This window comes from Stegodyphus dumicola, chromosome X1 (assembly GCF_044657685.1).
Source record: "Stegodyphus dumicola isolate Sdum_Otavi_A_Nest chromosome X1, ASM4465768v1".
Lineage (NCBI taxonomy): Eukaryota > Metazoa > Arthropoda > Arachnida > Araneae > Eresidae > Stegodyphus > Stegodyphus dumicola.
The window spans coordinates 132,964,851-132,989,358 of NC_140780.1; the positions used below are offsets into that span (position 1 = coordinate 132,964,851).

The following is a 24,508-nucleotide window of genomic DNA, read 5'->3' on the forward strand; positions in this document are numbered from 1 at the left end:
TATCACATTAACATTTTAAATTATTATTTTTAAAACCTTTTTTTTTAAATTTTAATGAAACTGGATAAAATGAAAATACAAAGAAAAATATTTATTCCTTTATAAATTACAGCATTCATCTTTTTATATACAGAAATGTGCATAAAGTTAATATTGTATAAAATAAATATGGCATAAATAATGCTTACAGAATAAAAAAACTCAAGAAGTAAGTATAAAATTGTGAAAAAGTGAGTATCAATTTTATACATCAAAATACTGCTACTTTAAATAACTTTTAAACATACAGATACCTAAAGACAAATAAGAAATATATATAGCCAAAAATGTTTCTGTCACTGAGTGAAGGCAGAATATTTTTTGAGTCTCTAAGGATATATATTAGCAGCATTTTGCATGTTTTTCTGCTAACCTGAACTCAAATTTTATTTCCAAAGGAAGCTTCTAAAATTGTGTCGCCTTTACACACTTTATTTTTCTTCTTCTGTTCTCCAAAATAAATGCTACAGACAAAAATTTTCAACTGCATCTCAAAACAATGAAGTATTTCCTCCAGTTTAGGATCAAATTTACAACGTTAAACATCAAACTAATTTCAGCCTAGAGACATAGCTCAGAGAGTTAAATGCATGTTTCCAACATCAAAAAGCATAGAAGCCAATTATATTACTTTAAAGTGCCTACCTGTGAATGTTGAAATTTGTAGTGATATTTTACTGTCATTAGGATAGCTACTATATTGCTGTCATTAGGATAGCTACTGTACTTCATTAATTTTTTTAAGTAACATGTCCAATCTTATTATGGCACATCAGTTGAGAAGCACTACATCAAACCATTAAAGTCCAGATAATATTTTAGTCCTCTCTTCCCCAATGGCTAAGTTTATGCAGTGATCACACACTGTATTTTGGATCAGGTCATACAGTTAATATGGTGGGACTAACTGTATGATCTGTATCACCAATACTGAAATTCTGGGCGCACTTAACACAGAAACAGAATAGTGGTTAGTGACACTGACAGCCATATCAAGGGGCCCGGGTTCAAATTGCAGATAAAGCATGAATATTTGAATACATAGAGTGCTTGTGCGGCAAGGCATGCTGAAATCCCCTTGAGGTTGTTGGGAGGGAAAAAAGGATGGGGGATCCTCAAACAGCCAGCCCGGGTGTCCCTCAGAATTCCATCCGGGACAGAAGCTTAGCATTTAGCGATACCTGATGATACTTAATATGCCTAGCTAAATGCAGAGATCGAGCCTTGCTTCAACCTGTACCTATCCTGCACACTTCTACTGTACTTATATAAAGAGTTTATGCTTTTTCTTCCCATCTACATACACTATTTGATCAAACTTTACCAAACACCTTTAGTTCCAAATGGATTTCCTTATATGGTATGCATTCATAAGATTAATATTGTGGAAGCAAATTACTCTCTCATTTAATAAGCATAAAACACTCTCATCCATTTTAACACAGCATGATAGATGGAGCTAAAAAAATATGATAATTCAGTCATTTGATCAAAGAGATTTCTCAAATTTTAATCTGCTATAGTGATAGGAGTTTCTGTCACAGAATCCAAACGGTAAAGATGTACTAAACACAAAGAAAAAATGCAAATTAATAAAATCAGAATATTAATAACCAAGTTAATTTTTAAAACAGAAGACCAGGCACATAAACATTATTGCCGCTATGCATTGATGCAAATGCAATACTGATAATATTAAAGCCAAAAAAATCTCAAAAGTTTGAAAATGTATAACTTAAAATTCAGAAATTTTATAAGCTAAGCTAAATGTTTCCCAGGGGATGAAATTTATTAAAAATTAACTTCTCTCAGACGTTTTGATGAAACTACTCTTTATGTTTCTTTCTCAATAAGCCAAAATCAGATACTATTCTCGAATCGTGAAAGTTATGTATCAAGCCTCCTTCATAGAATCTTTATGTGCAGTAATTTGTATGCCTGTCGCTTTTTAGGTCAGTCATCTGCACAAGCAAATGTACTTTTACCGCTTGAATATTTAAAAACATACTTTACGGAAACTTAATTGTTTATAACCACATTCTATATTTTTACCTGGAACAAAACAAAACTGAACTGTTTGACATTCTATAATTTTATTACACAGTACTGAAGAAACCAAAAAAACACCATTCTTGTTTTACATTAATTTTTCATGGACTAGTTCAGTTGCAGAAAGAAAAAGTATTACCAAATGTTAAAATAATTTCTTACTGGATATATGCTATTAGTTCTCTTTTAGGAGTTTATGATAATGTCATTTAACATACCATTTTTCTAATTTAATAATACAATTAAAAAACTGAATTTCTTGACTTTAATTAATTTCCAACTTTTATTATGTATCAAAACAATATTCATCATAAATATGGCCAATGATTTCATTCAAGTTTATCAATACATTTATCACTGCTGTAGTGTGCCTGATATAGTGTACCTACAGCAAGCAAATACATGGAAAACATGTTTATTTCACTCTTAATAATAAAATAAGCAAATGAATGCATCACACATGCATGCAAGGCTTATCTGGGTCAAAATGAGATGAAATATTGGAATTCTTCCAACCTGTGAAATTTTTTAAGCAAAGCACTATCCACAGGACTGTTTCTCGTGTGCACATTCTGCCCAAAATGCAGATTTTTTTATCAAATTCAGTGAGAATGACAGATGACATCCAACCATGACGATGAAGCTTTTGCTCATGTTGCCCAAATAATAGTGCTCATCCATTTGTGATATACCTGGCGATTATGATGTAAGAAACAGAGAGATTGGAACTGGTGCACTCTTACATTCACTAGAGTTTAGCAATGAATGAATAATTTAATTGTTAAACCAGATATTCAATTTTTCTCCCCTCACAAAATTTAGAATACAAAACATAGGTGTTGGATACTGCCATATCCAAAATGATGAACAACTTTTCTGTACACATTTGAATGACTTGTAAAATGGCAAATGGTAAGAAAGTAGTTGATAAAATTTGTCACCACCACACACGTATTTTTTGCATTCCAATATGCAGTCTGGTTTGCCACGCAGTCTGGAGACACCCTATATTGTTTTTTTAAACTCTTAATCCTTATTTTACCAGAATGCTCATCTCTAGCATAAGGGAATCTGAGTTGTCTTTCCATTTTTGCATAACATTGTGCTGCTTTTTGTACATTAACACTTAACCTTGCTTCAGCTTTACAGTAGCAACTTCTTTTGAAAGACATTTCTAGTTGGAACATATTTCACATAAAGTTATTTTATTTTCAAGCAGTTTATTTGCCACAGGAATATAAATGCAGTAACTTTCTGTGTATAATACAAGCTCTCCATTTAGTAATGTATCCATCAGACATCATTACATTTTCTGCATAGTCTAATCCAGACATTGCAACCATCCAACAACAGTACAGAAGTATGTATGTTCCATATACAATATCTAGGTTTGCAAAGCATATACACTTTTACATTTTACTTGTGTCATATTCTCAGTATATATAGCTCAACTACAAGACATCCTTGCTAAAAACTACTGACTCATCTACAAGAGCTTTGGAAATTTTTCAGAAAAGTATTTTAAATATCTTGTAACTTTTGTGCAACCTATTTCCTTCATTAGCTTCTCTATTACTGTTACATTGTTAAAACTCCTGTAAGAGTTCTAATGAGGATCTTGCCACCATATAACTAAAAAATCATAGCAGCTATTACTGAATCATTGAATCAGCAGGTCCTCAAGAAGGCCTTTCTTCATAAGCCTCATTGCAAAAATAAGGCCAAAAATATCTCTATTTTTACAGGACCAACTGCTCTTCAAACAATAATCACTACTATTTGGTTCAACTACCGATTCAGAAATACACTGCTCACCTAACCTGTTGGTTTCTGATAAAATGTTTTATATGGTAACACATTTGTGAAAAAATTCTACTTGTCATGAGCAGTCCAGGAATCCTGTACCTCCAGAGGGGCCACTGTAATCATAAACTGATGCCCTGAAAAACTATATGTTTAGGTATTGCATAGGTTTCATCATGTTGCAGGAAGGTATACAGCTAACCCTGTTAGATAATAACAAGCAAATGGGATCTAAAATGCAATGAGTAATCGCCTTTCAGTCTTTAGAAAATTTAATATCAGGTTTCTCAAAATGGCTAAATAATGTAAAATGTCAACATGGAATATTTTCCTCAACCTTCTAAAGTTGAGGATTTGAGTCCTAAAAGATTGTTAAGAAAACCGGGGGTTTTGTACCTTAAGCTTTTTTAAGAAGATCCTTGCTGTTGTCAACTATAGCACTTTTAAGTAGTTTGATTCATCCTGAAAGGCTTTCCTTTACAAAAGGAAGAGAAAAGTAGGGACTCTTGTCTAAACTGTTTAGATAGTTTTCCTTATGAAGGGATAATTTAAAGGTGCATTTGATTCCAAATTAAACTACTCAGTGATACACAGAAGGCAATGTATAATTATATATATACATATAGAGAGAAAATGTGATTTTGTTTCTCCATATTTGTAGTATCTGGCGACTGTTTGGTGATCAACAGAGCGTGCTTGGCACGTGTAGCTCTTCTCCAAGAAGGGTTAATGTATTTTAAGAGAGTTGCATGTTAGCCTCAAAAGAGGAAGGTTGTAGATTTCGCTATGCTGTAGGATCGACGTACTGCTCCGAGTTTACTATTATACTCTGAACCATATTTTTAATACTGTTTCATCTTGTTAACCCTTTGCGACACGCATATTTAAAATATATTTTAATCTTTTAAAAAATGCCTTAGAATAAGTCAGACGGACTTACTTAAGTGCCTTTAAGGCTTGAAAAAAATTCTGCACTTTTATTTTTTACGGTGGAAGGTGGGATACCGTTTGTCCCACCATGCAACTAGCACATGTCTTATAGCATATTGGTGTATAGCAGGAAAAAAAAATCATATGTGGAATGAATAAACAAAATAAAGGGTGCATTCTAAAATATTCATAATAAACACACTAAAATGCATTTTGTACTTATTGCATATATGCATGACTTGTAAAATTTTGCATATGCATATTTTGCATTTAATATTTTCAAATTTTAGAAACAAAAGAAAATATTTTCTTGAATATTATTTTAAGATTAAAATTTGATACTCGTACATATGATACTAAATAAAATATTAAAATTGGCACTTGATTCAAAAACATTTATATATGATTAAAATTGAAAAAAAGTCATTTTTCATGAAACTTTGAAAAACACGTTGTTTCATTCTTTTGTAAGCATAGAGGCACTTCACATGTTTCACACATCCAAAATGTTCGTCGTTCTTCTTTCGATATGCTGCAATATGCACATCTTCTCCTGCTCGTTCTCTTTGGCATTTTACTTACATTTTTTAGTCTCTTTTCTGGTTGTACGAACGGGTTTTTATTATTTGAACTGGGGATTTCAGTTTTCTATTCAGCTCTTTCTTGCCTGCAAGTGCCATTAGACCTTCTATAACTGAGAGAAGAAAATCTTTCATTGTTTTTACATCATGATCAGGTTCGTGAACAAACTTGAATAAACGTGTTTACTATACTCACATCTAAAAAGTAAAAAAAAAAAAATCATGTGCCACCATTTCTTGCTTTTGCGGTCTATTTCATATAGTCCTTTCTGTTGATCAATCAGTCGACATATCCCATATTCTTATTGTATGAAATAATGCTGTTTGGGCACAGTACTTTTTTTTGTCTTTCCATCTCGTTCTTTTCTATTAATTTCTTTCATTTCAGTTGCCTTTTCCAAGCAAGACGGGATAGAAACGGATCTTTTATCCTTTCATTTTATGCAATAAATTGAATCATCGTTAACTGAAAAGTCTATATATTCTCTTGACATAAATTTGTCTTTTAAATTTTTGGGTAGATACTTCCGATCCATATTTACAGTGCCACATGCATAGATGGGTCTGTGTCTTTAAAAAGCAAAACAAATTATAACTACTTCCCTTTCTTCTTCAGCAATAACTTCAACCTCAGTTATTCTCTCCTGGATTTCAATTTCATCTGAATCAGAACTGACATCTGAAGCATTTGAGTCGCAATCGGATGGCAATTCAGCAAAAAGATCCAAAGCTTCCTGAGTTGTTAATTTTTTTCTAGACATTTTAGCACATCAGAGCATACAACGGATGTAAAAGTGCGCGCAATCACGAAAAAAATAGATGCAAAAAAGAAAAGAAAAAATAATCGCGGGTGCTGCCATCTATTGAGCGGAAATTCAAGTGTGTGGTGCGACAAATTTTAACCCACTTATTTCAACTGCAAAATTAATGTTATAAAATATTGAATCCAATTAAGATTTTTGAAAATAAAATACTTTTGAATATTAAAAAGAATCATACATATCATAAATTGTATACCAAATCTTTTAAAATATTGAAAAATGCGAGATACATGGATATCACTATTGTGATCCTATTTTGAATATTTTTTGCTCATAAACTTAAGCCCTAGTATAGTAGTAACATCTACTGAGAAAAATAATAACTAAAATAGATTATTTTTAAAAGATTAGAAAATTTCTAACGGAAATTGCTAACTGAGAAAATAAATATTAATTAGGTGGGACATATATTGACCCACCATGCCGCAAAGGGTTAAATGGTGCCTTATTGAACCACGAAGCCATTACAAAGTGCTCTCTGAGCGATCACCAGAGGTTAGAAGCTTAGAGCATTGAAAACGGAAAAGGAGTAAAGTTAAGCCTAAGTCATGAAAGAAGTTCACATTTGCAAAAGGGAGTAAAAACACGAGAATTATTTAATTGCGAGTTCAAAAAGCTTGATTCTAAAGGAAAATAAAAGAAAATGTTTAAAAACGCAAAGAAAGAGGATTTAGTAACAGTAAATTGGCACAGAAGCATCTCCAGATTTGAAGCTGGTAGAACTGAAACACAAACTCCAGAATAGCAAGGAATACATCGAAGATGCTGATTTCGTGAAAGAAATTCTGATTACTACAGTGGAGAATAGAAAGAGAAAAAAAGAAATGGAAAAAATACAAATGGAAGAAGAAAGGTTGAGAACGCGAAATAGAATTAGTGAAGATTCAAGCAACTCAAAATGAAGGAAGTAGAAGTCCGACACTTTTAATCCAAAACATAGGACGAGAAACCGAACCAGACTAAACCAGACAGCTCTTGCATGTTTTAGAGCCTATCTTAAGTTTATAAATTAACCTTATACAACAGAAAAGTCCAACTAATGCAATTTTCAGAAATTTCAAGCCACAATGCTAAATATCTTACACAACCTTCACGCAAAAAAAAAATATTTTTACTTCTGATACTGCTTATAATGGTAATTAAGCCATTAATGAAAAATAATATTTAAAAGTAATTTGCTAAAAATAAAAACGTAAAGCAAAAGTCAATAATCATTCTACATAAGCTGAATATTAATCTCCAATTTATTTTCTGCTCTTTCTAACATTTGTTTCATAATAAAACATACTTGGATTTAACTCAGCATAAATTTCTTGCACAAATGAAAGCAATCGCATAAACAAATTTATATCAAATGCATTTTTAAAGAATCCATAAAAAATCTTCAAATCGTGCCATTTGAATTAGAGAGAATACTTTAAAATTTTTAATTTAAGTTAATTTGCTTAGAGATCTGAAGTTCTGAATTCTAAAATCTAATATACACTAAAAGATCTATATACAAGATGTATGAAAGATGTATACTAGATATTGTTATGCATCTAGTACACATTACAATATCTAGTATATGTAAGATTTTTTAAAACAAAAAACAAAACAAACAAAACAAAAAAAAAACAAGCATTTCGTATTTTCTCTTGATGCACTCTCCAAAATGCTGCAGAATATGCTATTAAGAGAATGCTGTATTATGGTTAACTGCAATTTCTATACTGTAAATTGTAATTTTAAATCCCACAGAAAAAAAGAACTCAAATTTTAGAACTGATGTCAAAGGCCATTCACAGTTAACTACAATATGCTCTTTATAAGGCATTTTTAAAAAGTTTTTTCTGTAACTTTCTTAAACAATTTCGACACCATTTAAGTGTAGAAAGACAAATAAGCAACCACAAAAACCACAAAAAAATATTTCTGTTTCAATGGGAAAAAAATGTTTTCAAATACTACAGCAGGATACACTATAATGCATATATAATTATTTTCTTCTAGCTTATGGAATCATTTCACTATATGCAATTACTGTCTTGGCATAGTATTATGCTCATAAACTGCAAATAACTTTAAAATGGAATTAAAAAAGTTCCTCAGTTGTTGTTGAAGACAGAAAAAAAGGTTTTGGATCCCAATCTATTTTCACAGTGCAACTTTTACACTGGTTAGTTAAAACTACTCAATAATTTTATGTGAATAAAAGTTATGGAACAAAAATTGCTTATTTTTGCTATAAAAATATCATTATAGGACAGAGAAACCACTAAACAATCAATAAATGAAATTCAAAACTTTCTTTATAAATGAAGTTTATCATCCTATGAAGCTGTACACACAATAGGAAAGTAAAGGCTTAACATTATAAAACCTGGCTTAAAATCTCAAAATATAACCTTTAGTATGGAGTGATACAAAACGCTTTTTAACCCTCCTTTACTGTTCCCTAATGAGAAAAGTCATTAGGATTGTCATCTATCCCCTCAATAGATGCAGTAATTTACATGTTTGTTGGACACTGGATATAATTTTAGAATAGGTTACTATATATGTGACTTTTTCAAGGTTTATTTTGATTTCATTTAAACTAAACTATTTATTTAGAGCAAAATGTATACAATGTTTATACAACATTTACTATTCCTGATCAATCTTGGTAATAGCTTGTGAATTTTATGTTTTTGTTTCTACTAGAAATTAGGAAACGAGAACAGAACGTGACAAAATATAAAAAATATGAACTAGCTTTATGTGCCTGCAGGTCGGAATGCAATATTTGATAATCTGTTTTCAGTAATAAAATAATAGTAATGAATAATTAAATAATAATAAGGGATTCATAATAATATTCATTACTAATAGATGATTAGAATATGATGCATTACTATTAGATTTTGAGATGAACTTATAGAAAATAATAAAGCTTTAAATCTTTTTTTCATAATTTTGTCATTGTAATATAAAAAAAAAAAAAAAAGAAAACCATAGCTATATTAGTTGTGTTTGATTATTTAACTTTAACAAATATTACCTTGGACTGTCGAGCAAAGGAGGAGAGAATTTTCTGTAGAGAGAATTTTCCTTATAAAATTAGATTTTTGTTTACGTTAGCAGAGAAAAAATTCTTCGAATACCCATATATGTAATCCATTTTATACCTGCAGTGTGAAGTCTGATGAGATTATTTCTTAAATCTTTGCATTTTCATGGTGTCCATAGAGAAAAAGCACTTTTAGACTTATTTTAATATTTGCTGATGAGAATTTTTATGTCTGATTTAAAATTTTAGAAAATAAAAATTTATCAAAAATATTTTTCGGAACAGTTTTAAATGCTTATAAAGAATTCTACATCAATTTTCTTTCATAGGCAGATTTCATTCAAAACCATCGTTATATACAAAGTTTGATTTTAATTGGATTACATATGTTCTACATAATAAATTTTCTAATTTATTTTAAAAAGATTAATCTTTCTTACTTTGAAAAGAATAAAGGCATACAGGGTGTTGACATTTACAGTGTAGGAAATATGTTTTTTATATTTCTTTCAGTGATCAAAACAATTACCCAGGAATATTTTCAAAGCAAAATTAAGAAAATTGTTTATGACAAATTTTTACTAAAGTATCCTTATATGTGAAAAATTGGTGCGTCAGTTAATTCATCCGTGGACCAATAATCTGTCTTTTTCAATATGTCCCATGAGTAAGACTAATCCAAAAAAATTCTGAAGCTCATCAGATTTAACTGGCGTACAGACCCTTTCATGCTTTCTTTTTCCAATTATATTTGGTTACATCTCTAAGACTTGAGAAGTATATTGATTAGATTCTCTGGTTAAAATTTTAAACAATTCATCTGAAAATTTTTAAAAATCAAGAGCAAGATAAGTTTCCGAAAATTCCATCTATATATCAGGATTACCAGTAAAGGTCAATATGTTAGCTTTGTCATACTCATTTGGCTGTCTTCATTCAATTAAATTATTAGCATTGCTTTTTCATCGGCAACTTTATCTTCATTAAAGGATTGATTAAAACACATTTCTTCTGTATCTGAACAGTCCGAATCTGTATCAGCAAATGTTTCCTCTTCTAAATCTCTTAACAACTTATTAATTTAGTCCTGATTGAAACCTTTGAAAAGAGGTGCCGCTATAAGAACTGAATAAGAAAGCGAGGAAAAATTACATTGAAATCATGAGAAAAAGCTCTAATGTTTGGAAAGAGAGCATCTGCTTTATTTTCAAGTACATTGGCATGAGACAATACCAACAGTTTTCACCAAAACGTAGCCAACCAGATAAGAAACAGGAAACAATGCATAACCAGGAGCTGCTCTGAAAAGGAAACTGGACCACCTAGAGAATCTATAGATAAACGATTACTCTAAAAAGGGGACAAAAACGTTGGTACGACACTTGTACCATAGCTGGATTAAAAGCAAGTAAATTTCATGGTACAACAATTATACAGCTGGCTTTAGAAAGTTAACTATTTTGAAAGGAAATGGGCATAGCTAGAGGGTAAAAAGGGGAACGTCTGTCCCCAGCCGCAGCATCCAGGGGCACCGAACTGCTGTAAAGAATTTTTCGAATGAAATGTTTTCATTCTTGGTAAACAAGAGGGGCATGAGATCTTCAGTTGTCCTTGGAGACTGAAAAACCTTAGTTCGCATTCTGAAAGGAAAACGCCTTCATGATATTATTTCCCACAGATATAATGCAGCACAGGACTAAACTGCTAAGCTAAAAATATTCTAAAAACAGAGAATGTGATATTAGTCTACATGAACAATGAATGTACACATACAGCTAGCTCTCATTTTTCTGTTGAGTAAATTTTGCAAAATAAAAAATATATTGAAAAACTTACTTCAATATTTTTGGGGCTTAACCACTTTCCTCTTAAAACTGAACCAAATTCACCTTCTCCAACAGGTAGCCCTAAATAAATCAGAAAATATTTTGCTTTAGAATGGAAGGAACAATTTACATTTCTCAGAATGTTTAGTTAAAATACACATTATAAATAAAATTATACTTTACAAAACACACTACCACAAAATCTATTCAAATTCTAGCAATTAATAGCATATATATTGTATATTCCGGCGCGTTACGAACACTGGTATATAACGCACACCTATCATTTCAAACTATACTTTTTAATTTTTAGGTATATTCACTGTATAATGTGCAGCCTTTTCTTTAAGAAGAAGCCAGAAATATACATATGCGATTCTATTACCTTTTGAAGTCATTCAAAGTTTTTTTCACAGACCTTTCAAACAATGGTATAACTGAATTGACAAGCGATAAGAACAATATGTGTGCGGAGGAAATGCTTGAGGAAGCAAATAATTCTGCAAAGAGGATGGGATGTATTCACTGCATATGTGAACAAGAATGTTATTCTAGGATTCGGGAAAAGGTAGGATGTAATTAGGGGTAAGAATGCACTTCCCGAATGAATTCACGGAATTAGGAGTCAGGCATTTTCTCTGCTTGAATGAAAGACGATTCATATAATTTATGTACAGGAAACGATTCAATAATGAAAAATTATACGATTTTGCAAATTTTTAAGTTCCTAAGATGTGTCATTTCTTTTAAATAAACAGCATTTAGGTACGTACAGAAATCTAATTTATGTATGTTCTTCTGTTCTTTATTTTTAACGTATCATTTTTATATAACGTGCACCCATAAATTTTGATCTTATTTTTTGCATCAAAAATGTGCATTATATGCTGGAATATATGGTACACAGGGATGCAAATGAGTTTGGATTTACCAAATTAGGTGGCCAAGGCAGAAGCTTTTTAACTTATTCCTAAAATCCATCACAGACTATAACAAAGCATATTGCTTTGCACATAAATACATAGCCACTGCTTGGCCATAAAGTTGGCCACTGAGAATACTTTCGGGTAGAATTGCATTTGATCTGTGGGGGCTGAAAGATAATCAATTATATTCAAAGCTTTCAACACCTCAAAGGAAAACAATGCCCCAACCATAATGCTACTCCCACTAACTTGTCCATATCCTAGAGTTTTATATGGATACCTGTTTCTAGTTGTTTCTGGCTTAAAATGGCACTATTCATTTACTCCTCAGAGCAGAAATGATTCCTTGTAGATCACCTGGCCAAAATTTAGTTTTGATAGTTCTGTGTAAACTGAGCAATTGCTTTTGATGTGTAGATGTCAGCATAAGTTTTGTCACCAGCCATTTTCTGCACTGTGCAAGAAATTTTACTGGATTATATTCAAGAACTTTTTCAGGGGGGGGGCTCTTGGTCTATTTGAAAAAATAGCTAATGCATAGTAGCTTGCCGGCCAGTCTTACAAAGCAAGTTCAGCTGATATTCACATCTGGTTTATTGGCATATAATGCAATCAAAATAATTGCATTGTTCTAGGTTTGGTAGACTTTTATCATGCTGAGATAAACTTTGCGAAAATACTACAATTTACCTTTTTTGGAACAATGCCATTTTAAGCAGTTTACTGCTTGTGAAAACACTAAGGCCCATATCAGACATGCATTTGTTTCATACGAACAACTGTTTCAGATAATCTTTCCACCTGGTTTACTTTTGAATGAAAGACCTGTGATTTTTTTCCCTTCCTTTTCAAAAAATTGCAAGTTGTTCGTTTTCAACCTATCAGCTTGTTTGTAATGGAGAACCAATTTCTCCTTTACATGTTAACCCAGACTGATCTGTGAAGATTGGCTGTTGTGACAAAGGAGAAAAATTGTTCCAAACAGTTGTCCTTCCAAAACAAACAGATGTGTGATAGCAGCTTAACACACCTAATCAAATAGCTGATGACATGCCTTTTCCAGAGTTTAACACAACATAACATTGCACATAACAGCAGCGATGTCTACATCCATGCACAGCAAATATCCCATCTTAAATGTCAGCAATATGTAATAAACATATACACTGTTATCTTCACCATATTATGCGACAGCTGCTTTCAATGGCGATTAGTTATGTGACTCAAACCTGTATATATAAACATGCAAATTAAGCTAAATTAATCTTAAGACATGCAAATTAAAGCTAAATTAAACATGCAAATTAAGCTAATTAATTTTACCATGCAAATCAAGCTAAATATCCTCTACACTCCAAAAAGCAATCAGAACTGGGTAGCATCATCTAGTACCAAAACCAACAACATTTAGAGAATTTAAATAACTTCACTTTTATACAATTTTTAGTGTGAACGAATAAATATACAGGAAAAACTTATTTAACACCAATCTAACACCTGCAATGCTGGGTTGGTATTAAAAGTAGCAAGTCACTAAATGACAAGAGTGTTTATCAGTTACTGCCCCCCCTTTTTTTCAGTTATGCAAACTTACTTGCCACCAATCAGAAGCAAGCCAATAAGAAAGAGCTAACAAAAGATAGCTATCATAATGAAGAAATACTGTGTACTGTAGAAAATCAAAGATATCTAACTGGACTTTTTTTTAAAGAAACCCTGTTCATTAGTTTAGGACTAATTGCAAGACAAATATATTTGTAAGACATTTTAACTGCCCATCAGATTTTAATGCATGATAAAACCCTGCTTTCTTCAAAATATTTCATAACTTCAACAGTCACAATATTACAAAACATGGAGATATTTATATGTATTATCTAAACAAAAATACCTTTTTTTTTTAGAAAATGGATTCCCACTTATGCTGAAACTAGATCAGAGACTAAGAAGTTAATTGGAAACAAACTTGATCAGTTATTGTTCCCAATGAGCATATTAAGAAAATTTTGTTGGAAGTCAGGTCATATATGGTTCATTTTGAGTTTTCCCAAAATTTGCACCCAGCAATCTGCAACTATTGCTAATTGCAGGATAAAACGAAAACTTCAAACACCATTATTTTTTTTAAATATGTAACTTAATCAAACATTCTGACATTAAAAAAATTAAGCAATTTAACTTTAACGGCTTTATTCATTAATACAATGTATAAACTTTTCTCAAGCTTATACTCACAGATGGCTGTTTTTTACTGGTTCTAACTGCTTGTTATAGTCATTATAAAGTGAGTATAACAAACAGTTAGAAATATAAAACTTATTATAAATATTATAAAGTGACTATTAACTGACTACAACAAACATTTTCATTTAAAGCACATACCATATTTGACGGCATATAAGACACACTTTTTTTCCTAAATTTGGTCTCAAAAAAGTTACCTGCATCTTATACGTGAAGCACTGAGTCTTATAAGTGAAGGTAATTGCATTCAATAATTGTTTACTTGGCTTTTACGAAACGTGAGAATTAAAAGAAACCACGCTATTGAAACTTTTTTCCTTGTGTGTGGCCGTCTAAATAAGGGTGCGTCTTATATGCCGTCAAATACGGTAAGTTTATGGATTAATTAACCACATTATGCGAGGTTTTTTTATGTTATGATTACATGAGAACATGCTTCATATTTGGAGCAAATTAAATGCCAAAAAGGAGCAAGTTATAAATAAAATTCAAGTCACAGTACCTAATTTTAATGATTCTTTGCATATTAAATTCGGACGTGAGGAACTTTCTGTTTTATGTGTGTCAGTTAATGCTGATTCTCCATTAATACTGTCTTCTAAATTACTATAAACAACATTTTCTGTTAAATTCTGCAACAGGAAAACAAAAAGAAAGAAATTAGGATAATTAATGTGAATACAGGTGAAAAATACTATTTATTGTATTGAGAAAAGTTGATTTTGATTAAAAAATAAGTCTGCGTAAATAAGGTAATGCACCTGTTGTAAATAAAAAAAAAAAGGATATACATCACAGAATTCTAAACTGACAATACATACCAAATAAAGAAAAGCGCAAAAATTTTTACAAACTACATGGCCAAGTCTGAAAATTTCAACAATATAAAAATAATTGAGTAGTCTGGTTCATCTTCCTCCTCTGAAAGCTTAGTTATTCAAAAATTTTAGTAATTATTGCTGATGTTGATGTATTTGCTCTAATAATAGATTTTCATTCATAATACTCACAATCCACATGTTCCCAAACAGAGCAGATGATTCTGTTTCTCTGGAAATGCAAGTTTCTAAACATGGAAATATCTATAAAGATCAAGCTGTTACCTTCAAGGCAATTCAGAAATACCTGAAAAACTAGGGAAACGACTTCTGCGACTCAAATGAGCACTGAATGCATATTCAAAAAAATACACTCAGATTAATACAGTTGTAGTGAGATATATTGAATAACTAAGCTTGAGGGGGAATACCCAAATAACCCTTTTTTTGTGTGTGTGAAATTAAGATTTTTAATCTCTCTGCATCTATTCAAAGACTGCATAAGGAAAATTTAATAACTCAAATGTTTTATAAACTGTTCTTTACTGGACTTGTAAAAAGAATCACAGCTTTCCACTTTTTCATTTCTGAATTAGTTCATTAATTTTAAAACAGGCAATATAAATATAAGTAAAGCTCTAAAATACTTAATACAGCTGTTTTTACTATAATTTTCCTGTTTACAGGTATGTTTTATTATGTTGTATGTTTTATTTACCTGTTTATAGCAAAGTACGTGAGGACTATATGCCTAATAAAAGACATGCATTTATGGAGGGTTTTCTAAGAAACACAGACTCACATTCCACACAGGGAAAACCATGAAAGTACCTTTAACCAAGATATGAACTGAGATCGAACTACCAGTGTTCAGCAATTTTAACTACTCAGAAACTAATGGACCATCACTCTTCAATTTGATAATTTTGAGACCATATAGTAACAAGTTTTCATCATGGTTTTAATTTACAGTCTGAGCTTGCTATCAGCTGGCTAATACACTCACCTCATATTATAATAACTCTTTAGAGACAGACAAGAAATGATGCTACATAAAATGTCAACATGGTAAGTTTCTTATTATATCTTGATTTTGGGGCTTTTGTGACATATCCTGAAGTAGAGAAACACTGCTATAAATAATGATTCTGTCTGTATGTTTTCGAATATAAGATAATTTGGAGCTTAAGATCTGATGGGGACAGGCATAATAACAGTGAAATTTGCTATTTTATTGCTTACACAAAAATGAAATCAGCAATAACGAAATATTAAGTTGAGTACTGGGGCTAAAAAATTTAACGAAAAATGGTGATAAATCATTCAGAAATTTAAAAAAAATTTAACAATATTTTATTTTTTGAGAAATTAACTACATTTTAGAATAAGATTGATAATTTTCTGTATTCATGTGCTGAAGCACATCGTTCTAATATAATTATTGCTAATCAAATGGTCAGTGCACTTCATGAAAAATTAGACTAATAAAAAACACGAACATTAAATTGATGATAATATTACATACTGACTGCATTATGAGACGAAAATTTAACAATTTGTTACCTATATAACAAGGGTTTATTTTCTGAAATTTTCTAACACATATCAATGATCTGAAAATTTATCTTCAGTGCTAGTGGCTTTTTTTTTTTTTTTTCAGACACACTAAAATCTGCACAATAAACTATCCAGTGACGGGAAAAATTGGCTACAAACCAATATTATTTACAACAGTTAAAAGTAACTATTATGATAAGTAAGAAAAGACTATGAGTAACTGTAACATGCAAATGGGAACAAATTGATTTAGATGTGAGGGGGAAAAAATCAAAAAATCCTTTAATTCAGATGTCCAAAACATCCTACAGTCTATCATAAAAATAACATAAAAATTGTGAAAAGGCATAAGCTTTATAAGCACGAGCTGCATTTATTTCAATCATAAAAAGTTAAAATTTTTAGTCATCTTAATTATTGCACAGAACTTGTCAAAGATTTCTGTTATCAATTCATGCTTTCAGTGCAAAACATCTTCGGCTTTGTGTTATGCTCTGCATCTTTTCTTAAATACCCAGATTAAAGTAAAGTTAAAATATTTTATTTATAGAGTTAAATCTGTAATTTTATTACAGATGCAGATAAAAATCTAAAACGCTTTTGTTAATGTTTTGTACGCTATTGAAGTAGTAAATATAACTTGGGAAATACAACCAAGAACTGCAGTGCCAATGTAGAATCTTCTTCTACTATAAGATTGCAAAAGACATGCCTTTTAATCATGTCTGATTACTTAACAAATAACATAACAAATAAAAGCTAACTGCTACGGAAAGAATGCCTTCAATGTCAAAAATCATTTATATGACATATGGGAAAAACTATAAAAATAGTCATGCACCCAATAAAAAAGGAATCAGACTTCAGACTAAAAACACCAATGATTTGTGGTTTAGAAATTATCACTGGTAGGCCTTCAATCAGAACTGAGTTAAGAAGAACCAGAAGGACTTTACCAGAAGGAAAAATAAAATTAATTCAGAACTGACTAAAGTTCATTATAATCTCTCAACATCTGGACATAATTATATCTGATTAAACCGTTTCAATAAAGTTAATACTAGAAACTAAAAAGTAGGGAATCAACAATAACACAGAATGATAAATAAGGAGCACAATATTGAATACAGATTTAAGCAAGATTTCTGTTTTGTATTAATACAGAACTAAAATTTACTTGAGCTTTTTCTAACATTACAAATGACATTATTTCAAAGAAATGTCAATAGATAGCAGTGTAGAATAGACATTGTAGACAAACAAACAATGCACTGAATAATGTAACAAAGATATGATAACAAAATTTAATTACAATGATAGTAATCACATTATGAGGCTTTTTCATATATCAATAAAAATTTTATGACACTTAACATACGTTTCCTTTAAAAAGGAACTAGGAGCATTCCACTGAACTTTGAACTATAGTTACACAGCAGAAAGCGAAAAAATACCACATTTCCTTGTATATTTTCACCCTCTTTTATTAATTTTGTTGTCTGAAAATCTAAAGGGGAAAATTAAGTGAATAATTTCCGAAGGATGCAGTTACAATATAACATAACAAATGAAAAGTAGTCAAGGATAAACTACAGGTAACTACCACATTATTATTCTTTAAAGAAAACCTACATTTCAATAAGAATACACAGTAATGTTAACATTACAATATCTGATACGATATTTTCCTGACTATTTCCCAGTAACTTGAATCCTGCTCAATCTTGCTGTTGTTTCTGCTCCTCAAGCCCCAACTTGTCCATACCTAATTCGAAAAGATGAACATGCAGTTGACTTCAAAAAATCATACACTAAATGTCAGTTTGTGTTTGCTTTGCTGTGAATGATCAATTCTTGCATTAGGCTGGGATAACGTTTAACAGTTTGAAGGAAAAGGTTCAGCGTGACCTTCACAGGTAGATTGTGAAGGCTTGTCTTAATTAGTAAGATGGAAACAATCACTATATAAATGAATCCATTTTAAAATGTAGGGTAGCTCATCCTCCGAATGCATGGAGGAAAGGGAAATTATGACAAAATTTTAAAAATTTTCAGAAACTGGTGCTAAAAAGCTAGGAAGGACGATATGTGAGGAAATAAGGTATAATGCTTTCAGGTCTTATAAAGCAGAAACAAAATAAATGCATGCCAAATAAAAAGATATACACAACACTAATTTTCCAATATATGTCTACATTTAAATAATATTTGACAATTTATTTATGTAAAAAGCAAGCATATCACAATCAAAAAAATTTCAGACCTTTAAATAGCACATGCTTTGAAACAAAACTTCAGAATTTTCTGACCTGATTTATGTTAGTAATCTAGAAGTGTTTTTCTACAGCATACTAGAATTGCAGAAACCTATCGTATTTCAGTACAAAGTAAGAGATCCAGAATCATTCACATACAGGAAATTCTGGACTTTAGATCATTAGTCAACCAGTAACATAATATACAGAAACTCTAAAATTAAATATATTCCTTATTATTTCTTAAAAAAAAAAAAAAAAAAAAAAAAAGAGAGAGAGAGACATTTTACATACAGTGTTTTTTTTTTTTCCTTAATCTCCAACAAACGAATTGAAAAGTGACTTGAAGGGAAAATGGCAGTATTTTCTGGATTTAAAACCATACTTCAAAAACTTGCCATTCTGTTCATTGATTGATGAATGAGGCACTGACATCGCAATATTAGGCTTCAGTTATATCATCTTCAGACTCTTTGTATCATCTTATTCAATTAACAGGAAAATTTCACTTTTTGCTTGTGATATCTGAAAACTTCAGAATATATTCACCGCCTTCATCATCATTGTGAAATTTGGTAGCTGGCTATATATATATATATCTGCAGACATGTCCTCTCATGATCTTGCGATGCTTCACACACAAGATTTTATATTAAAAGTATTTCTAGAATTCATCCGTTTTTAAAAAGCTATTTTATATCTGAGTCAAAGCACATAAAAATCTGATATCCATTGGATGGAAGTCTGGAGTAGCAGAGAAATTATCAGTTATTAAAACTGTAATTTTGATAAGATCAGTAATAGATGAAATAAAATAATAAGCTGCTTCAAATCAGAAAGTAAAGGGAGAGTGAATCTGCCATATTAACAGAACTTAAGTTCCTCAGAATCTTTCTCCCTTTCCCACTATTATGCCGACAAAAGAATAGCAGTATAAGCCCATGCATGTATGTATGTACCATGCATATCCCACTCCAAATAAGTATGCCTTTAGGCTTCACTTACTGTTTAGTTCAGCTAGAAAAATGGTCCCCCCCCCTCTGAAGGGCCATAACTGAAGAAAAAATGGTCCCTCCCCCTCTCTGAAGGGCACAAACTGAGTCCATTGCTAATGTCAATACAAAGTAAATTGATGTATTTTCATTGCCTATGTTATCACCTAACAAGCAGGTGGTTGAAAGTGATATACAGGAATCTTAGTTATTCAAGAGAAGAATCTCTTTTACATTACATCTTCCTTTATCTTGAGCATTATATTCTCTATTCTTACATATTATAAATCTAATCTAATCTTTATCCAATTTATATTGGCAACCTATGATTTATGTTTTTAGACTTTATACATCAAATTTATCTGATTTATGATTTTAGACTTAATCTGAGCTTGATAAGAGAAAAATTTTTTTGCTGGTGGTGCTGAGGTCCAAATATTGGATGATCTAATTTCAGACTTTGTACGGTATATGCTTCAAAAAAGCTATGTGATTTAACACATACTTCACAAAAAGCATCTGCTTTGCTGTCTATATAATGCAAAAGATAGCTTCAAAATGTTCTCAGGCTTCATTTTATAAAAAGTTTTTAGCAAAACGATTACAATAGTATCTTACCAAAAAATACCTTAGTCAAGACTGGATTATTTAATTAAGTCATAGTATAAACAGTTGTCTGCCTATATAGTAGAAATGCTTTCATGGAGAAATTTTAGAGAGAAATTGGATCTGTTAACAAAACATGTTAAAAAAATACGAAAAACCTTTTTTTGCCAGCCAACCATCTGGAACGGGTGGGAAAAAAAAAATAATAAATAAAAATAAAAAAGCATGTAAACTCTCATAAGAAGTAACCCTGAAAATAATTCTTTGATAGTTCTTTAATAAGATTTATTGCAATGGGAGAAAATTTTCTTCTGCTGCTTTTAACTTAAATTTCAAAAAAGAATAAAAATGATAGGTGTGAGTCAGACTACATAGAAAGCAGAGCCATGCATACAAATTTTGACAGCAAGGGCAAATCTTGAAATTGCAGCATGTAAACTTTTCCACCAACAACTTTCAACATTTATATTTCATTTAGTATAACTGCAGTCAAAACACTAATTTTTGCCATTCCTCTTATTTTCTAACAGACACATGCAGTTGTGCTCCTTTCTTTGTGGTTCTGGCAGGATGTTAAAGCAAAGTTAAACTCCAATTTTCAAAATACTGTTTAACCAATGGAGTAATATGTCAGAACATTGTCCTAAAGAAGAAAGCAGTGTGTTCTTAATTTTTGTGGGCATTTCCTCACTACATAATCTATTAAATGATGGAACATATTAATACAGATTTCCTTAACAGTAGCTTCAATTGTTCAGAATAAATTCTTGATGATTTGATACTTAGATATCCTGTATCAAATCATCAAGAATTTATTCATACTCACTACATCATCTATTAAATGATGGAGCATATTAATATAGATTTCCTTAACAGTAACAATTGTTCAGAATAAATTCTTGATGATTTGATACTTAGATATCCTGGGGGGGGATTTGCATATAACTCTTTTCCCCTGCTGCTGTTAAGCTGAAAAGCTGATTCCCATTAAGATGACTGATGCTGATTTCGTGACACATAAGAAATACATTTTTCCCCCATGAATATGTCTAGATAATGTCTATCTGTAGTCAGCTGTAGTGATTAATATGCTTTTCTTTTCGTGTTCTGTAGATTAGGTACCTGAAATATCAGCAAACTACTGTAACAGGGCTATTTATAATCCTCTGAAGTTACACATCATAGAAACAAACTACTATTCTAGCCACTGTAAAGGACCCTCAAATCACTTTTTGTATGACACCAGGAATGCTTTATCAACATCCAAATTACTTTCACTGTTGTCCATTTCCAAGACCTTTATGAAGCTACCTTGCATCATCCATTGATCACTGGTGTGAAATGACAGATTTTAGATGCTAAATTAATCGATGTTGTACATAATTCCAAAAAAATATTACCTCCAGTGTTAAATATGATTATACCTCAGAAACAATGTCAACAAATCTACAGAAATATAAATGTAAAAGAAAATGAAAAAAAAAAAAAAGGGGGGGGGAACAAGACCATGCACAAAGAAATTTATACGTATTTATTCTTACATCAATTGCAGTATTCCTAGAAGTGGGAGCACTACAGACTTCTGTAAAATAAATAATAATCAAACTGTTACATATTTTATAAATGCAATTTCTAATTTTTAAAAATTTATTACTTTCTTTAATAGTGCACAACATTTAGTTACTGTTCTATGTAAAAAAAAAAAAAAGCTAAATATATCATAATACCTGGGGCAACTGCATACATTAAATTTGTAGGAAGACCATCTGCCATTCTACTATAATGTTCTATAATATGTTCTAAAGAATCTAAGTAAGGCCCATCATCAATGAAATAAAATTTATCCTGAAATAAACATTAGGTATTTTCATTAAAATGCTAATCAACTGTTAAAAGCAAGATAAATGTTACATTGAGAATGATTTCATTTAATAAACAGGACATGCTTGACACCTTATAATAGTAAACATGTTTAATACAACTGGTTAAATGAAGGCTTATTTAATGCATAATTATGCAATTCACACAAATATTCAGCAATTTTAACATTATGTTTCCACAGTACTTTCAAAATTAAATTTATTTAATTGAATATGGCAAAGCTCATGACTGCTGTCTTAGGAAATGCATGCTTTTATGAAGAATTTTAATGGAACCAGGATGGCATTTATGTTACACATGAAGAAAGGCATGAAGAAAGGCATGAAAACAACCATGTAGCTGGCCTAATCACTGGAATTTGATCTTTTTTCAGTGCCATTATCGACTGATGCACTGGAGAATTTCAAAATTAAAAGTAATGTACTTAAGATTATCACTTGCATCTAACTGATAATTTTCAATGAATATATAAAGAATTTTATACAATACTGTTAATTAAAGTATAGCTAAACTACTAGAAACATTTTCACATCAGGTGATGATGAATGCTATGTGAGTATTCGAGATGCCAATGGAATTTTTGTCAGCACCTTGCTGGTTTATAGTTCAGTCAGTCTGACTGCTTTTCATACTGGTGTAGTATGTCTACACTTAATTTAATTGGAACTTTGATGCTCGTAATTGTTTTAAAGCAACTGATGGCTACAGTGCTATTTTTGTGTAACATTAATAAGATGTTTCAATTGTACAAGTTTTAATTTGAAATAAAATATTTTTATAGTTATTGACCGATTTGTTTTTTTAAGGTCTAACAGTATTTTTGGTCCATACAACTGAAAAGTGAAAATTCAGTGCCTCCTGGATTTAAGAGGAATTCAGTTTTATTGTTAAAAAGGTTATTGCAACTGAATTTAACTTTCTTGTATTTAGCTTAAGTGCTGAAGACTCAGTGGAAGACATGGGGGTTTTGAATTGGAGGTGAGGAGCTGTCAAGTCAAAAATTACCAGATTTGTAAATGACCTTAATGATGACAATATAAAAAAGGATGACATAATAATCAGAAATGCTAAGATTGATATGTTAGAGTCATTAAAAATCATATGGAGTATGTCAAGCTCAATATTATGAAATTTTGTCAGAAAAGGACCTGCTGGATACAGGTTAAATGTTAGATGAAATGGTATAGAATTTAAAAATTCAGAGGCAAAATAACGTGTTCAATAGGCAATAATATCTTAATTTTTTACCTTCTTGCTTTCTTTTTCTATATTTTTTAGAGAAGCCTACTGCACATTGACAAGTCCGTTTGTCTTCCTTTTGGTATGAGGAATAAGTTTCATGAAATGGTGATCTGTAAATTGCACTGGATTGCAAAGGGAATCTGTAAATTGCAAAGGATTACACTTGAGAGGTCCTAAATGACCTTTCAAGTGTAGGCTTTTTATACTCTGCTGCAGTAAGATCATCATGAAACAGTTATGAAGAATTGTATAATAGCCCTATTTTCTCTTCAACATCTGTGTAAATGGATGAAAAACCAAAGAATGGGAATTGCAGTGGGGCCAGTGGATAACACATCAATCTCACAAAATGTTTGAACACCTTTGAAGTCATTATACGAATTTTATCATCTAAATATCTGTAAAAAACCAAAGAGCTTCCAGATTCAGTAACTTTTCATAGCCATTAATGCTTGAGACTTTACAATCATTGCCTTTCAGTTTCTGAACCAACCACTTTAATTTTTTTTTTTTTTTTTTTTATTTAGCACCCAAAATTATAATATTCAAAGTGAAACAATAAAAAGAATACAATTAAAAGCTATTAAATGCTTTCAATGAGATTATAAAAGAATAAGTTTTCAGTAAAATTTTACTCAGCAGAATATTTAGCATATAAAACACAACATATTTCAAACAAGGCATTTTACCATGAGTTCAAAAGGAAAAAGGGAAAATAAATTACAAAAACCTATTCTTATGGTCAGGCAATGCCATCTATAAACAGAGGGGGAAACTGAATAAATAAAACATGAGAGTAAAAAACCATAAGTCTGGAAATGAGATGACCATATCATATGCAGATGAATAACATAGTGAAAAAAATTCCCCATATGTTAAACATCAAATATTCATCACTTTCTTCTAT

General features: G+C 30.9%; 1 protein-coding gene across 2 annotated transcripts in view; it reads right to left on the bottom strand.

The window, feature by feature from the left end:
* LOC118202164 (tyrosine-protein kinase HTK16-like) overlaps positions 1–24,508 on the bottom strand; it is a 98,838-nt gene that overhangs the window by 21,593 nt on the left and 52,737 nt on the right. For both annotated transcript variants that reach the window (XM_085807775.1, XM_085807774.1), the window contains 4 exons: positions 22,206–22,323; positions 22,020–22,060; positions 14,753–14,882; positions 11,091–11,161 (listed from right to left, as the gene is read on the bottom strand). In XM_085807775.1, the coding sequence (XP_085663901.1) occupies positions 11,091–11,161; positions 14,753–14,882; positions 22,020–22,060; positions 22,206–22,323 (360 nt within the window). The remainder of the gene's footprint in view (positions 1–11,090; positions 11,162–14,752; positions 14,883–22,019; positions 22,061–22,205; positions 22,324–24,508) is intronic.